At 45.5% G+C, this 17760-nt stretch overlaps 1 protein-coding gene across 1 annotated transcript in view; it reads left to right on the top strand.

Annotated features, from left to right (window-relative positions):
- Positions 1-11931: 11931 nt before the first annotated feature.
- cps1 (carbamoyl-phosphate synthase 1, mitochondrial) overlaps positions 11932-17760 on the top strand; it is a 100441-nt gene continuing 94612 nt past the window's right edge. Inside the window, 1 exon segment of the mRNA XM_080198494.1 lies at positions 11932-12277. Within this exon segment, the coding sequence (XP_080054620.1) occupies positions 12152-12277 (126 nt within the window). The 5' untranslated portion in view covers positions 11932-12151.

Genomic DNA, 17760 nt, shown 5'->3' with positions numbered 1-17760 from the left:
ACCCTGGTCTATCTCACTGTTGTGTTAGTTATATATTAAACCACACCCTGGTCTATCTCACTTCTGTTAGTTATATATTAAACCACACCCTGGTCTATCTCACTGTTCTGTTAGTTATATATTAAACCACACCCTGGCCTATCTCACTGCTGTGTTAGTTATATATTAAACCACACCCTGGCCTATCTCACTGCTGTGTTAGTTATATATTAAACCACACCCTGGTCTATCTCACTGCTGTGTTAGTTATATATTAAACCACACCCTGGTCTATCTCACTGCTGTGTTAGTTATATATTAAACCACACCCTGGTCTATCTCACTGCTGTGTTAGTTATATATTAAACCACACCCTGGTCTATCTCACTGCTGTGTTAGTTATATATTAAACCACACCCTGGTCTATCTCACTGTTCTGTTAGTTATATATTAAACCACACCCTGGCCTATCTCACTGCTGTGTTAGTTATATATTGTACCACACCCTGGTCTATCTCACTGCTGTGTTAGTTATATATTAAACCACACCCTGGTCTATCTCACTGCTGTGTTAGTTATATATTAAACCACACCCTGGTCTATCTCACTGCTGTGTTAGTTATATATTAAACCACACCCTGGTCTATCTCACTGCTGTGTTAGTTATATATTAAACCACACCCTGGCCTATCTCACTGCTGTGTTAGTTATATATTAAACCACACCCTGGTCTATCTCACTGCTGTGTTAGTTATATATTAAACTGCACCCTGGCCTATCTCACTGCTTTGTTAGTTATATGTTAAATCACACCCTGGTCTATCTCACTGTTGTGTTAGTTATATATTAAACCACACCCTGGTCTATCTCACTGCTGTGTTAGTTATATATTAAACCACACCCTGGTCTATCTCACTGCTGTGTTAGTTATATATTAAACCACACCCTGGTCTATCTCACTGCTGTGTTAGTTATATATTAAACCACACCCTGGTCTATCTCACTGCTGTGTTAGTTATATATTAAACCACACCCTGGTCTATCTCACTGCTGTGTTAGTTATATATTAAACCACACCCTGGCCTATCTCACTGCTGTGTTAGTTATATATTAAACCACACCCTGGTCTATCTCACTGCTGTGTTAGTTATATATTAAACTGCACCCTGGCCTATCTCACTGCTTTGTTAGTTATATGTTAAATCACACCCTGGTCTATCTCACTGTTGTGTTAGTTATATATTAAACCACACCCTGGTCTATCTCACTGCTGTGTTAGTTATATATTAAACCACACCCTGGTCTATCTCACTGCTGTGTTAGTTATATATTAAACCACAGCCTGGTCTATCTCACTGTTCTGTTAGTTATATATTAAACCACACCCTGGCCTATCTCACTGCTGTGTTAGTTATATATTAAACCACACCCTGGTCTATCTCACTGCTGTGTTAGTTATATATTAAACCACACCCTGGTCTATCTCACTGCTGTGTTAGTTATATATTAAACCACAGCCTGGTCTATCTCACTGTTCTGTTAGTTATATATTAAACCACACCCTGGCCTATCTCACTGCTGTGTTAGTTATATATTAAACCACACCCTGGTCTATCTCACTGCTGTGTTAGTTATATATTAAACCACACCCTGGTCTATCTCACTGCTGTGTTAGTTATATATTAAACCACACCCTGGTCTATCTCACTGCTGTGTTAGTTATATATTAAACCACACCCTGGTCTATCTCACTGTTGTGTTAGTTATATATTAAACCACACCCTGGTCTATCTCACTGTTGTGTTAGTTATATATTAAACCACACCCTGGTCTATCTCACTGCTGTGTTAGTTATATATTAAACCACACCCTGGTCTATCTCACTGTTGTGTTAGTTATATATTAAACCACACCCTGGTCTATCTCACTGCTGTGTTAGTTATATATTAAACCACACCCTGGCCTGTCTCCTTTTCCTTCTGGCATCTTCGCCTTGTTTGATCTCATCATTTCCATCGCTTATTTAGAATTCTCACTTCCTGCAAAAAGAAATCAAAATATAAAAAAAACTGGTTTCCTTCCACAGCCTCCTGCAACTAATCTTCTTATACCCTGCCATCTCACTCAGTCTCTCTACTTCCGTCCTGTCAGTCACAGCTGATCCAATCTCTGAACCATTCCTTGTATCATTCTTCATCCACAAGACTCCAAGAAACATGACAAACTCCAGGAATAGTCCTGGCCGAGTCCTGAGCTCACATCTACCTCTCCTCATGTCCCCTCAAAGCTTAACTTGTCCAAGATTCCTCAACTCTATTCCCAGCAAACCACTGACCCACCAGTTTCCCTCCTGGCCCCCATACGATTCAGAAGGACAGACAGGAAGATAAGGGAGGTGGTGTGGCTCTATTATTAAAGGATGATATCAGGGCAGTCGGCAGAGATGATAAAGGTTCTGTGGAGAAAAAGGTTGAATCCATTTGGGCAGAAATTAAAAATAGTAAGGAGAAAAGGTCACTGATAGGCGTGATCTATAGGCCACCAAATGATAACATCACAGTGGGGCGAACCATTAACAAAGAAATAACTGATGCATGTAAAAATGGTACAGCAATTGTCATTTTAATCTACATATCAATTGGTTAAACCAGTCGGTCAAGGCAGCCTGGAGGAGGAGTTCAAAGAATGTATCCGTGATAGTTTCCTCGAACAGTATGTAATGGGACCTATGAGGGAGCTAGCTATCCTAGATCGGGTCCTGTTTTTTGAGACAGGAATAATGAATGATCTCACAGATAGGGATCCCCTCAGAAGGAGCGATCGCAGTGTGGTTAAATTTAAAATACAGATGGAGCATGAGAAGGTAAAATCCAATACCAGTGTTTTGTGCCTAAACAAAGGAGATTATAAAGGGATGAGGGAGAAGTTGACAAAGGTAGACTGGGAGCAAAAACTTTATGGTGGGACAATTGAGGAATAGTGGGGGACTTTCAAAGCGATCTCTCACAGTGCTCAGCAAAAGTATACACTAGTGGTGGGGAAGGACTGTAGAAAAAGAGATATTCAGCCATGGATATCTAAGGAAATAGAGGAGGGTATCAAATTGAAAGAAAATGCATACAAAGTGGCAAAGATTAATGGGAACCGAGAGGATTGGGAAATCTTTAAAGGTCAACAGAAAAAATCTCAAAAGAGAAGTAAGATAGATTATGAGCGTAAACGAGTTAATAATATAAAAACAGATAGCAAAAGTTTCTACAAATATATAAAAAGAAAAAGCGAGGCTAAGGTAAACATTGGTCTTTTAGAGGATGAGAAAGGGGATGTAATAACCGGAAATGAGAAAATGGCTGAGGCATTGAACAGGTATTTTGTGTCAGTCTTCACAGTGGAAAACACAAATAACATGCCAAAAATCGATGGCTATGATAGGTGAAGGCCTAGAAACTATCATTATCACGAAAGAGGTAGTGTTGGGCAAGCTAATGGGGCTAAAGGTAGACAAGTCTCCTGGTCCTGATGGAATGCATCCCAGGGTACTAAAAGAGATGGTGGGAGAAATAGCAAATGCACTAGTGGTAATTTACCAAAATTCGCTGGACTCTGGGGTGGTTCCCACAGATTGAAAAATAGCAAATGTGACGCCGCTGTTTAAGAAAGGTGGTAGACAAAAGCTGGGTAACTATTGGCCGGTTAGCTTAACTCCTGTGGTAGGGAAAATGCTTGAATCTATCATCAAGGAAGAAATAGCGAGACATCTGGTTATAAATTGTCCCATTGGGAAGATACTACATAGGTTCATGAAAGGCAGGTCATGTTTAACTAATTTACTGGAATTCTTTGAGGACGTTACGAGTGTGGTGGACAACAGGGAACAGGTGTCACAGAAACCCTACAGTGCAGAAAGTGGCCATTTGGCCCATCGAGTCTGGTGGTTGTGGTATATCTGGATTTCCAGAAAATTTCCGGATTTTCCTTCTGACAAGGTGCCGCAACGTTTGTGACTCTGGAAGGGAAATGACAATACTGGAGGGGAGGAAACCATTTGCAAAGTCAACCCATGAAGGTGTAGGAGTATGGTATTATTGATAGACAATCAATCCAGAAACTCAGCTAAGAGGGACCCGGGTTCAAATCCTGCCACGGCAGATGGTGAATTTTGAAGTCAATAAAATATATCCGGAATTAAGAATCTACTGATGACCTCGAAACCAATGTCCATTGTTGTAAAAACTCATCTGGTTCACTAATGTCCTTTAGGGAAGGAAATCTGCCTTCTTTATTTGGTCTGGCCTACATATGGCTCCAGAGGCATAGCAATGTGACTGATTCTCAAATGCCCTCTGAATAAGGGCAACTAGGGTTGGGCAATAAATGCTGGCTAGCCCATGTCCCACAGATGAATATAAAGGGCAGGAAGCCATTTGCAAAGCCCCATGTGGGGTTAGGAAGGGAATGTGGGGGGTCGGCAGTTGAATGATGATGGTGGACGAGGTGAGCGGAACGAGGGGGTGAAGCGAATTCCAGGCTTGCGGCTCACGCAGAAAGGGACCTAGGATTTGCTCTCGGTGAGTGGACAAGGAGGTGGGAGATGTGGCTGCCCGCACACTGTGTCTGCAGAGTTCCAAACCCTGGCCAGTTACAGATAACCCGAGTCTCGGCATAATCAAATGTTCATTAAGATAAGACTAAACAAATTTAACTATAAAGACCGTGTCAACAGATTATCAATCGGTGGCTTCTGACCTTGTGTAACCTTCAGCTCTTTCAAATACGTTTCAAAATGGATGATTAGGCAAATTGTTTTAAACATTCCTACAAAACCAACCGGCACAAAGGACACAGGCATGTGGTCCTCCGGGCCAGTCAGTCTGTGCACAGATAAACCACGCTAACAATCTTTAACCAATACAAAATAACATTCGTGCCCCAGCATGACAGATCTAACTGGGTCAGAACAAGATTCATCCATCTCATCCCTTCCGAGAGTGGATGTATTTTACTCATTTTTTAAAATCTCGAATGTTCTGTGGTAGTGGTTTTTGCTGCTTTGAATACGAGAGTCTCCTGTTCCGTCTGCTGCATTCCTCACTCTGTCCCACTGTCTGGCACACTAAAAAGTCTGACAACACCTGGTTTTAGTCCAGCCGATTTATTTGGACTAAAACCAGGTGTTGTCAGACTTTTTACTGTGTTTACCCCAGTCCAACGCCGGCACCTCCACATCATGACCACTGTCTGGCCTCAGGGCCACTGAAATATCTCACACAGCCGCTTCACAACTCAGTATCCCTCTGCGGCAGAGGGCAGGGTGCCGTGAAAATCCAGCTCGCTGTCTCTCTGTCGCATCATGGCGCTCATGATGTCAATGACCTCAATACACCAACATCTTCACGCACAGGTTCCAACAAGAGTTCTTCACCATACAGGACATTCAACCGATGCTATACACTAGATACATCGATGACATTTTCTTCCTTTGGCCTCATGGTGAACAATCACTGAAACAACTATATGATGACATCAACAAGTTCCATCCCACCATCAGACTCACCATGGACTACTCTCTGGAATTGGTTGCATTCTTGGACATCTCCATTAAGGACGGTCACCTCAGCACCTCACTGTACCGCAAGCCCATGGATAATCTCACAATGCTCCACTTCTCCAGCTTCCACCCTGAACACATTAAAGAAGCCATCCCCTATGGGCAAGCCCTCCGTATACACAGGACCTGTTCAGACAAGGAGGATCACAACAGACACCTCCAGACGCTGAAAGATGCCCTCATAAGAACAGGATATGGCGCTCGACTCATAGTTCAACAGTTCCGAAGCGCCACAGCGAAAAACCGCACCTACCTCCTCAGAAGACAAACCCGGGACACAGTGGACAGAGTACCCTTCGTCGTCCAGTACTTCCCCGGAGCGGAGAATTTATGACATCTTCTCTGGAGTCCTCAACATGTCATTGATGAAGATGAGCATCTCACCAAGGCCATCCCCACACCCCCACTTCTTGCCTTCAAACAACTGCATAATCTCAAACAGACCATTGTTCGCAGCAAACTACCCAGCCTTCAGGAGAACAGTGACCACAACACCACACAACCTTGCCACAGCAACCTCTACAAGACATGCTGGATCATCGACATGGATGCCATCATCTCACGTGAGAACACCACCCACCAGGTACACGGTATGTACTTTTGCAACTCGGCCAACGTTGTCTACCTGATACGCTGCAGGAAAGGATGTCCCGAAGCATGGTACATTAGAGACACCATACAGACGCTACGACAATAGATGAATGAACACCGCTCGACAATCACCAGGCAAGAGTGTTCTCTTCCTGTTGGGGAACTTCAGCAGTCACAGGCACTCGGCCTCTGATCTTCAGGTAAACGTTCTCCAAGGCAGCCTTCATGACACACGACAGTGCAGAGTCAATGAGCAGAAACTGATAACCAAGTTCCGCACACATGAGGATGGCCTCAACCAAGATCTTGGGTTCATGTCACACTATCTGTAACCCCCAGGACTTGTCTGGGCTTGCAAAATCTCACTAACTGTTCTGGACGGAGACAATACACATCTCTTTATCCTGTGCTTAGTCCTCTCTCCACTCACATTGTCTGCATCTTTAAGACTTGATTAGCTGCAAAATCTTGCATTCTAATCAGTATTCTGTAAACTGAGTGTGTGCCTTTATATGCCCTGTTTGTGATCAGAACTCCCCACTCACCTGACGAAGGGGCAGAGCTCCGAAAGCTAGTGGCGTTTTGCTACCAAATAAACCTGTTGGACTTTAACCTGGTGTTGTGAGATTCCTTACATCATGGTGCTTCAGGATTCAGAGAGAACTGAGATTAAACTCTTACTCTCTTAAACTGATCTTTCTCCAGACCCTAGCTCTGACTGTAACGTTACGTTCTGCACCCTCTCCTTTGCTTCGCCCCTGTGAATGATATCACGATGAATGGATCTGCTGCCCCAAATTCAACCAGCTAATTCTGAACAGGTTGTGGGTTGACCCTGGGAGTCTCCACACTGGACAGGTGACATCTATAATCCTCCTGCTACTCCTTACTGAAACACGGAGAAAAATCGGATGCTGTGAGAGAATTTGAGCAGCTATCCCTCACACAGTATGATGGCACAGTGGTTAGCACTGCTGCCTCAGAGTGCCAGGGACCCAGGTTCAATCCCTGCTTTGGGTCACTTTCTGTGCGGAGTCTGCACGTTCTCCCCGTGTCTGCATGGGTTTCCTCCGGGTGCTCTGGTTTCCTCCCTCAGTCCGAAAGACATGCTGGCTAGGTGCAATGGCCGTGCTAAATTCTCCCTCAACATACCTGAACAGGCACCAGAGTGTGGCAACTAGAGAGTTTTCACAGTAACTTCATTGCGGTGTTAATGTAAGCCTACTTGTGACACTAATAAAAAAAGTTATGTACTCTATGAACAGTATCTTTTGTCTGTATAGTGCACAAGAAACAATACTTATCACTGTATCCCAATATATGTGGCTGTAATATATCAATTCAATTTGATAACCATTTTATTAGATGCCAACCAACCCCAAAACTCATTGATTGCTCTGCTCTCCCTTAGAAACCATCCTTTAACATTTGAAATGCCCACAGCCTGAGTAATAAAGAGGGATACTAAATACTGAGTATTTCTTACTTCCAGGACTGCTATGGGGCAGTATATGAGAATGACACAGCATGGTATATTGCTTTATATTTGCAGTGATATTACAATGCCTGTCTATCGATAGGGATAGGTCCTCAGCATGAGCAGAGCCTGTGCCAGCCTCTGCCTTGCCCACTGATGTTATTTTCACAGCCCGAGGCTACGGGAATTTTGAACCATTGAAGTGTCGATTGGGGCAATTATCCTGATGCAGAAATCAGAAACGTTACACAAGGAGGCACCAGCAATCTGTTGAATGCAAACACCCACTGTGGAGTGAATGAAGTGGGGATTGTTACAGGCTGGAATGAGAGTGTTTTAGACAATGGCTGGCAGGGGGTCTGAATGGTGGAGATTCTAGTAAATGGCACAACATTTGCAGACTTCCCCCCTCTTTAAACACACGGTGGCCCCCCTGCCAAGCTCCTAGCTCAGATGAAAGGGCAGGAAAATGGCAATTAGTGGCTGAATGGAACTCCCTCTTTTACGCAGCTTTCCATATTACACCAGAGTAAAATCCAGATCCTCCATCTCTGTTATTGAGCGGTGAGGAAGGTGCAGTGCACCCCACCATCACCCTGTTATTTATATCAACGCTGAAATGTAATTAACCATGGAAAGTTAAAACATGTGAGAGTGCTTCCTCATCATTAGCTCAGGCATAAGTGATGGAGAGTGTGTTGCAAATGTAACAGAGAACTGTTCTGGACAAAACTCACTGCTAATAGCGTCTCTGATATCTTGAACGTGGTTTTTCATTTTGCAAGTTCATACTTACCGGCTAGCATGGAATTGGACAATTCAAAATTGGTATGAAACACTCTCTTCATTCCAATTGTTCACCTAATACTGTCACGGCAAGTACATTGAACCCAGTCGTAAACTTAATGATGATGATATATCACCCAGATCACAGGCCTGTTAATTTATTAGTGTCACAATTAGGCTTACATTAACACTGCAATGAAGTTACTGTGAAAATCCCCGTGTCACCACTCTCCGACTGACGCCTGTTCGGGTGCACCGAGGGAGAATTTAGCGTGGCGAATCCACCTAACCAGCATGTCCTTCAGATCGTGGGAGAAAACCCGGAGGAAACCCATGCAGACACAGAGAAAACGGCAGCCTCCACACAGACCCAAGCAGGAAAGCGAACCTGGGTCCCTGGCGCTGTGAGGCAGCAGTGCCACCGCGCTGCCCAGCATAGAAGGAGGCCATTCAGCCCATTGTAACGCACTGGCTTTCCAAATGACTGTCACAACTTAGTGCCTTTCCCCTGCCTTTCCCCCATAACCCTGTATATTGATTCTATTTAAGTAAAATCATCTAATACTGGCTTAAATGCTTCAATTGAACATTTCTCCACCACGCTTCCAGACACTGCATTCCAGACACACATAACTCGCTGTGTGAAAAGATTTTTCTGACATCACATTTGCTTCTTTTGCAAATCATTTTAACTCTGTGCTCTCTCGTTCTTGACCCTTTTATGAGTGGGAACAGTTTCTGCCCAGAACCCTCAAGACTTTGAACATCGCTATCAAATCTCCTGTCAGCCTTCTCCTCTCCAAGAACAGTCCCAACCTCTCCCATCTATCTGCGTAACTGAAGTTTCTCATCCCTGGAACTGTTCTTGTAAACCTCTTGTGCATTCTTGCCAATGTTTCCATATCTTTCCTGTAATATGGCACCCAGAACGGTACACAATATTCCAGCTGACATCTAACTAATTTCTTATGTAAGTTTATAACTCCCTTGCTCTTGTACTCTTTGCCCCTATTAATAAAGCCCAGAATACAGTTAGCTTTATAAACTGCTCTCTCCACTTGTCCTGTCACCTTCAATAGTCTTTGCACACACACAGGTTCCACAGCTCCTGCACCCTTCGAGAATTTTACCCTCTATTTCATATTGTCCCTCCATGTTCTTCCTACCAAAATGCATCACCTCACACTTCTCCACATTGAACTTCATCTGCCACCACTCTGCCCACTCCACCAACTTGTCTATGTCCTATTGAAGCTGCACGCTGATCTCTTACAATACTTCCCAGTTTTGTGTCATTCGCAAACTTTGAAACTGTCTCCTGTACACCAAGATCTGGATCATTAATAAAAATCAGGAAAAGCAAGAATCCCATTACTGGCCCTGGAGAACACCATTACTAATCTTCCTCCAGTTTGAAAAATATCTACTGACCGTTATTCTCTCTGCTACCTATTACTCAGCCAATTTTGTATCCATATTGCTGACGTTCCTTTTATCCCTTGAGCTGTAACTTTTCTTACAAGTCTGTTGTGTGGCATTGTATCAAGTGTCTTCTGAAAGTCCATATACACCACATCAACAGCATTACCCCCATTGACCCTGTTATCTTCTCAAAAAACTTCAAGTTAGTTAAACATGATTTCCCCTTTAGAAATCCACGCAAATCCTAATCAACCCACTTATTTCCATGTGACTACTAACTCTATCCTACATAATTGTTTCGAGAAGCTTGCCCCAGCATTGGTGTTAAACTGGCTGACCTGGGACTATCGTCACCAACTTTTTTTTTAACAAGGACGTAACAGTTACAACTCTCCCGTCCCCTGGCACCTCCCCTGAGTCTAGTGAAGGCTGGAAGATTAGGGCCAGTGACCCTGTCATGATAAAAGAGAATGTCACAATGTGTGTAACAAATTAAACAGAATAAATGGACTCAGGTCTTTAGGATGAGAATGGGGAAAGTGATTTAACATAAACCTACCGAGTCTTCATATTTCGCTTTATGTGGGGGAGATGGCCGAGGGGTATTATTGCAAGATTATTAATTGAGCTCAGCTAATCTTCTGGGGATCTGGGTTCAAATCCCACCACAGCACATGGTGGAATTTGAATTTAATAAAAATATCTAGAATTAAGAATCTACTGATGACCATGAAACCATTATCATCCAATCATAAAATCCTTATGGTGCAGAAGGAGGCCATTTGGGCCATTGGGCCTGTGCCGACAACAGTCCCACCCAGGTCCCATCCCTGCAACCCTAGATATTTACCCTCCTAGTCCCCCTGGTGCTAAGGAGTAATTTATTATGGACAAACAATCTAACCCGCACATCTTTGGACTGTGGGAGGAAACCAGAGCACCTTGAGGGAAACCCACGCAGGCACAGGGAGAATGTGCAAACTCCACACAGTCACCTGAGGCCAGGATTGAACCCGGGTCCCTGGGGTGTGAGGCAGCAGTGCTAACCACTGTGCCCATTATTGTAAAAGCCCATCTGGTTCACCAATGTCCTTTAGGGAAGGAAAAGGTGGCACAGTGGTTAGCACTTCCTGCCTCACAGTATCAGGGACTCTGGTCCAATTCTAGCCTTTGGTGAGTGTGTGCAATTTGCATGTTCTCCCCGTGTCTGCGTGGGTTTTTCACTCCAGTTTCCTCCCACGGTCCACAGATGTGCGGGTTAAGCTGACTGGCCATGCAAATTCGCTGCTCAGTGTCAGCTGGACTAGCAGGGTAAATATGACAAGGATAGTTTGGTGGGGTTATTTTTGGTGCGGGCTTGATGGGCTGAATGGCCTCGCTCTGCTCCGCAGGGAATGCTATGATTCTGTGAAATCTGCCGTCAGCTTTACCTGTCGAGATTTTAACCCACAAAAAAATGAACATGGGGGTTTCGGGAAGAGGAATTTTCACTGACCGCTTTGCAATTAAATATTTCGGATGAATTGCTTGAATAGGAAAGGAAAATCCTGGAACCTGAATCCAAGAGGCTGGAAAATCTCAGCGGGTCTGACAGGAGGGAGAGGATAGGGACGAGGTTTCGAGTCAGGGTGACCTTTTGCCATGGATTCCATCCACTCTCTTCAATATAACAAAAAACCAGAAACATTCAGGGAAATTTATCAGCAACGCTGCGTTAACTGTGAAATAAAAAATCCGGGGAAATCTCAGTTGAATTCCTCTGAAACAGTCCTTGTTATAAAGTGACTGTTGCTACGGTCTGTCCCCAGGCATCACGATTTGACACTCCAGGGAACGGATCAAACATCCTCACTACAAAGTTTAACTTTTGACCAAGAGAATTGGCAGGTAGGGGCCAAACTCCTGCTATTACAGAGCTGTTGGATTAGGAGAAATACGGTTGCTGACATTTGAACGCGTCCCAAAAGGACGGGACTGAGCAGCTGATAGATTTCATCATTTTACAACAGAAGCCCCCTCCCTCCCTCCCTCTCCCCCCTCGGATCGAACTGAAGGGGGGGAAAAAAATAAAAGCCAAAGAGACACGCGGTCGTTGCCTGCGAGCCACTAACGTCAGTGACTTCGCCAGGTCATCATAACACAATAGTACAAAAAGATCAGTGCATCCAAAATCTCAGGCACTGGGAGCCCGGCTGCTGAACCCTGCCAGGGGCAGAAACAAGAGCCTGGGGAGGAAACCCAAGTGACATTTCAGAGAAGTTCAATCGGTTTGTGTCCCAAATCCCAAGATGACCAAGATACTGAGAGCCTGCAACTTATTCAAATCACTCAAACGTGGCGTTACAGCGTGCAGCCGTATCCAGAGACCAGTGTGGAGCTTGGGCAAGTCTGGAGTCAGAGTGTTCAGCAGTAAGGTAAATAAAAGTGCATTCTTACACCTCTTCTGCACACAATACTTCTGATCCACAATATTTCTCCTTTTGTGGAGCAAATCTTTTTTAAAAAAAGAAACTTTTTTTCAACGCAAACGTTGTAATCAAAGTTTATTGTGCAAAGGAAGCAATCTGTTTTTTCGTGGGGAAACACTCTCAGCGGGTTTTGAAAGACTTGGTTGTTTGCTGTGTACCTGTTTCCGCCCTGGGAGCCTCCTGGGTAAGATTGCATTCGGAGGCATGGATTTAATCACTTGTTGCATTCGCAATTAATCCGGTTACATCAGCACCTCCCTGGGCTGAGAAACAGAAGCGTTCACCCAGTAATGCAGCTCTGGGTGAGAGAGGGGATGGGGTAAAGTGTTCACCCAGTAATGCAGCTCTGGGTGAGGGGGGGATGGGGTAAAGTGTTCACCCAGTAATGCAGCTCTGGGTGAGGGGGGGATGGGGTAAAGTGTTCACCCAGTAATGCAGCTCTGGGAGAGAGAGGGGATGGGGTAAAGTGTTCACCCAGTAATGCAGCTCTGGGAGAGGGGGGATGGGGTAAAGTGTTCACCCAGTAATGCAGCTCTGGGAGAGGGGGGGATGGGGTAAAGTGTTCACCCAGTAATGCAGCTCTGGGTGAGGGGATGGGGTAAAGTGTTCACCCAGTAATGCAGCTCTGGGAGAGAGAGGGGATGGGGTAAAGTGTTCACCCAGTAATGCAGCTCTGGGAGAGGGGGGATGGGGTAAAGTGTTCACCCAGTAATGCAGCTCTGGGAGAGAGAGGGGATGGGGTAAAGTGTTCACCCAGTAATGCAGCTCTGGGAGAGGGGGGATGGGGTAAAGTGTTCACCCAGTAATGCAGCTCTGGGAGAGGGGGGGATGGGGTAAAGTGTTCACCCAGTAATGCAGCTCTGGGTGAGGGGATGGGGTAAAGTGTTCACCCAGTAATGCAGCTCTGGGTGAGAGAGGGGATGGGGTAAAGTGTTCACCCAGTAATGCAGCTCTGGGTGAGGGGATGGGGTAAAGCGTTCACCCAGTAATGCAGCTCTGGGTGAGAGAGGGGATGGGGTAAAGTGTTCACCCAGTAATGCAGCTCTGGGTGAGAGAGGGGATGGGGTAAAGTGTTCACCCAGTAATGCAGCTCTGGGTGAGGGGATGGGGTAAAGTGTTCACCCAGTAATGCAGCTCTGGGAGAGGGGATGGGGTAAAGTGTTCACCCAGTAATGCAGCTCTGGGAGAGGGGATGGGGTAAAGTGTTCACCCAGTAATGCAGCTCTGGGTGAGGGGATGGGGTGAAGTGTTCACCCAGTAATGCAGCTCTGGGTGAGGGGATGGGGTGAAGTGTTCACCCAGTAATGCAGCTCTGGGTGAGAGAGGGGATGGGGTGAAGTGTTCACCCAGTAATGCAGCTCTGGGTGAGGGGATGGGGTAAAGTGTTCACCCAGTAATGCAGCTCTGGGTGAGAGAGGGGATGGGGTAAAGTGTTCACCCAGTAATGCAGCTCTGGGTGAGGGGATGGGGTAAAGTGTTCACCCAGTAATGCAGCTCTGGGTGAGAGAGGGGATGGGGTAAAGTGTTCACCCAGTAATGCAGCTCTGGGTGAGGGGATGGGGTAAAGTGTTCACCCAGTAATGCAGCTCTGGGTGAGGGGATGGGGTAAAGTGTTCACCCAGTAATGCAGCTCTGGGTGAGGGGATGGGGTAAAGTGTTCACCCAGTAATGCAGCTCTGGGTGAGGGGATGGGGTAAAGTGTTCACCCAGTAATGCAGCTCTGGGTGAGAGAGGGGGACGGGGTAAAGTGTTCACCCAGTAATGCAGCTCTGGGTGAGGGGGGATGGGGTAAAGTGTTCACCCAGTAATGCAGCTCTGGGAGAGAGAGGGGATGGGGTAAAGTGTTCACCCAGTAATGCAGCTCTGGGTGAGGGGGGATGGGGTAAAGTGTTCACCCAGTAATGCAGCTCTGGGTGAGGGGGGACGGGGTGCACACAGGTTAATGTGTATTTTCCCATTGTCGGGAAGGGGATGTCAAATCCTGGCCACTTTTCCCTGAAGAGATAAATAGGTTAGAAATGTGTGATGGGAATGCTGTGGTGTGCAGTCATGGGGCATACAGATAAACCCAGGTGGTTGTGTCTGAAAATATACCATTCACTTCACCATTCATAGCGAGGGGGATTGAATATAAAAGTAGGGAGGTCTTGCTGCAGCTGTATAGGGCATTGGTGAGGCCGCAGCTGGAGTACTGTGTGCAGTTTTGGGCGCCGCACCTGCGCAAAGATATTTTGGCCCTGGAGGGAGTGCAGAGGAGGTTTACTAGGCTGATACCGGAGTTGAGGGGATTGAGCTATGAGGAGAGGCTGAATAAACTAGGCTTGTACTCGTTAGAGTTTAGAAGAATGAGAGGAGATCTCATTGAGACGTATAAGATGATGAATGGGATGGATAGGATAGAGGTGGAGAGACTCTTCCCGCTCAAAAAAGACAGTAGGACTAGGGGGCACAGCCTCAAGATAAAGGGGAGGCGGTTTAGAACGGAGTTGAGGAGGAACTTCTTCACTCAAAGGGTGGTGAATCTCTGGAATTCTCTGCCCATTGAAGTGGTGGAGGCTGCCTCGCTAAATATTTTTAAGAAGCGGGTTGATGGGTTCTTGATAAGAGAGGGGATTAAGGGTTATGGGGAGAGGGCGGGAAAGTGGAACTGAGCCACAACAGATCAGCCATGATCTTATTGAATGGCAGGGCAAGCTCGAAGGGCTAGATGGCCTACTCCTGCTCCTATTTCTTATGTTCTTATGTTCTTATGTTCACTCTTTAGTGCAGTTTGATAGCCCTGGGGTATAAACCAAATGGGACTGAGACAAAGATTCTTGTGCTGCATGTTCTCCAAGTTTGGACCTGTCACAAAACCCCAAAGAAACGGACTGCTATAAATCTGAAACCAATAAACTAAACTCTACAAAGTCTTTTAACCGTGGAGCTTTCATCAAAAAAGCTGAAGGTTCTGCTAACTTGTCTAATATCAGTAGATGTTGACTCAGACTCTACCACCTTGCCCACCCTGGGATCCGCGCGGGCGAGGGTCCCACAATGGAAATTTCGATTGGCGTCAGGTGGGATCTTATAGTTTCACCCGCGCGAGGCTGTAAAATCCCAAACTAAATGGACTCACCTGCTGAGTATTGTTTTATACATCAGCGAGGACATTGGACACTACCTCTCAATCCCCCCAAGTCTCCCTTTCTCACTCAGAGGTTGCTGCCAGTATAGGGATACTTTTAGGTCATACTTAAGTTCTGCAGCAGGGACTGCTTTTCATAGAATAGAATCATAGAATCCCTACAGAAGGAGGTCATATCATCTCTAAGGTAGGGACATGTTTGGCACAACCCTGTGGGCCAAAGGGCCTGTATTGTGTTGTAATTTTTCTATGTTTCTATGAGCTGCCACTGGCAACAATCCCACCCAGACCCTATCCCCAATACATATTTACCCTGCCAATCCCCCTGACACTTGGGAACAATTTAGCATGGCCAATCCACCTAACCTGCACATCTCCCTGTGTCTGTGCGGGTTTCCTCTGGGTACTCCGGTTTCCTCCCATAGTCCAAAAATGTGCGGGTTAGGTTGATTGGCCATGCTAAATTGTCCATTAGTGTCAGGGGGATTAGCAGGGTAAATATGAAGGGTTAGGGGAATAAGGTCTGGGTGGGATTGTGTTCGGTGCAGACTTGACGGGCCGAATGGCCTTCTTCTTCTGTAGTGTATCTTTGTACTGTGGGAGGAAACCGGAGCACTCGGAGGGAACCCATGCAGACGTGGGGAGAATGTGCAAACTCCACACAGACCTGAGGCCGGAATTGAACCTGGGTCCCTGGTACTGTGAGACAGCGGTGCTGTGCCACCGTGTTTTGGAAGCTTGTTCTTTGACCTTGGACATTGGTAGGGCACCAAGGGGCAACAGTGCAAGTATTTAAACTCACGTTGACCTGTGTTGAACAAAAAATGTTGATGTCTTTTTAATGCGTGACAGTGGATAAGAACTTTAAATGTCTGATCTGAGGCTTGTCATATCAACGAGATGCAGTGGAGAGGGGGTTGAATTATCCGGAAGATTGTACCACCGCACTCAGAATGGTAATTGAAATTGTCCTAATTAGCTCGTGAAAGGGCTTTTTTATTAGGGAGGTGGATTGAAAAAAAGTGACAATAAAGGACTTGTTATCTGCTCCATATGGATTACTGGTGCACCATATTCATTTCAGGAATGGGGCAAATTAAAGAAAGATTCACATTCTGTAGCAATTTCCACTATGTCCTGAATGACTTCAGAGCTTCTTCTGAAATGCAGTGTAGTGGTGTAAGAAGCCCAGTAAACTGCTGCAAACATCAATGCGGACGTATATTTCATAGCATTTCGGATATATAAATTAGTGGATTGATTGTTCTGGTAGGGAAGACAGATTATTACTTGACTGGGTGTAAACTGAGAGAGGTGGATACTCAGCGAGACCTTGGTGTTCTCGTACATCAGTCTCTGAGCGTAAGCGCGCAGGTACAGCAAGCAGTAAAGACAAATGGGTATGTTGGCCTTCGTAATGAGGGAGATTTGAGTCTAGGGATAGGGCTGTTTTGCTGCAATTGTATAGGACATTGGTGAGACCACACCTATAGATTGAGTTTAACATTTTGAGTAGGGTGTGCCGCAAACTTGAGCCAAGAATGTCGCTGAAGAAAGAGTTTGGATTTAACCACCTCCCCCATGGGTAGCAATTGTGTAGGATAGACTGCCTGGGGGAGAATGAACTCAGCGTAGAAAATAGGAGTGGATTAGGCCATTCAGCCCTTTGAGCCTGCTGTACTACTCAATATGATTATAGTGATCTGGTGAACTGGTGCGGCAATGATAATCTCTCCCTCAATGTCAACAAAATGAAGGAGATTGTCATCGACTTCACTAAGCATAAGGAAACATGCCCCTGTCTACATCAATGGGGACAAAGTAGAAAGGGTCAAGAGGTTCAAGTTTTTAGGTGTCCAGAACTCCAACAGTTGTCCTGGTCCCCCCATGCTGACACCATAGTTAAGAAAACCCACCAACGCCTCTACTTTCTTAGACAACTGAGGAAATTGGCGTGTCTGCTACGACTCTCACCAACTTTTACGGATGCACCATAGAAAGCATTCTTTCTGGTTGTATCACAGCTTGGTGTGGGCTCCTGCTCTGCCCAAGACTGCAAGAAGCTACAAAAGGTCATGAATGTAGCCCAATCCATCAGGCAAACCAGCCTCCCATCCGTTGACTCTGTCTACACTTCCTGCTGCCTCAGAAAAGCAGCCAGCATAATTAAAGATGCCACCCATCCCGGACATTCTCTCTTTCACCTTCTTCCTTCGGAAAAAGGTACAAAAGTCTGAGCTCGAGTACCAACCGACTCAAAACAGCTTCTTCCCTGCTGCCGTCAGACTTTTGAATGGACTTA

The sequence above is a fragment of the Carcharhinus amblyrhynchos genome, chromosome 11, assembly GCF_965287045.1.
Source record: "Carcharhinus amblyrhynchos chromosome 11, sCarAmb.v2.hapA, whole genome shotgun sequence".
In the NCBI taxonomy this organism is placed as follows: Eukaryota; Metazoa; Chordata; class Chondrichthyes; order Carcharhiniformes; family Carcharhinidae; genus Carcharhinus; species Carcharhinus amblyrhynchos.
The sequence above is the reverse complement of the archived record's forward strand: the minus strand, read 5'-3'. Positions and strand labels throughout refer to the sequence as shown.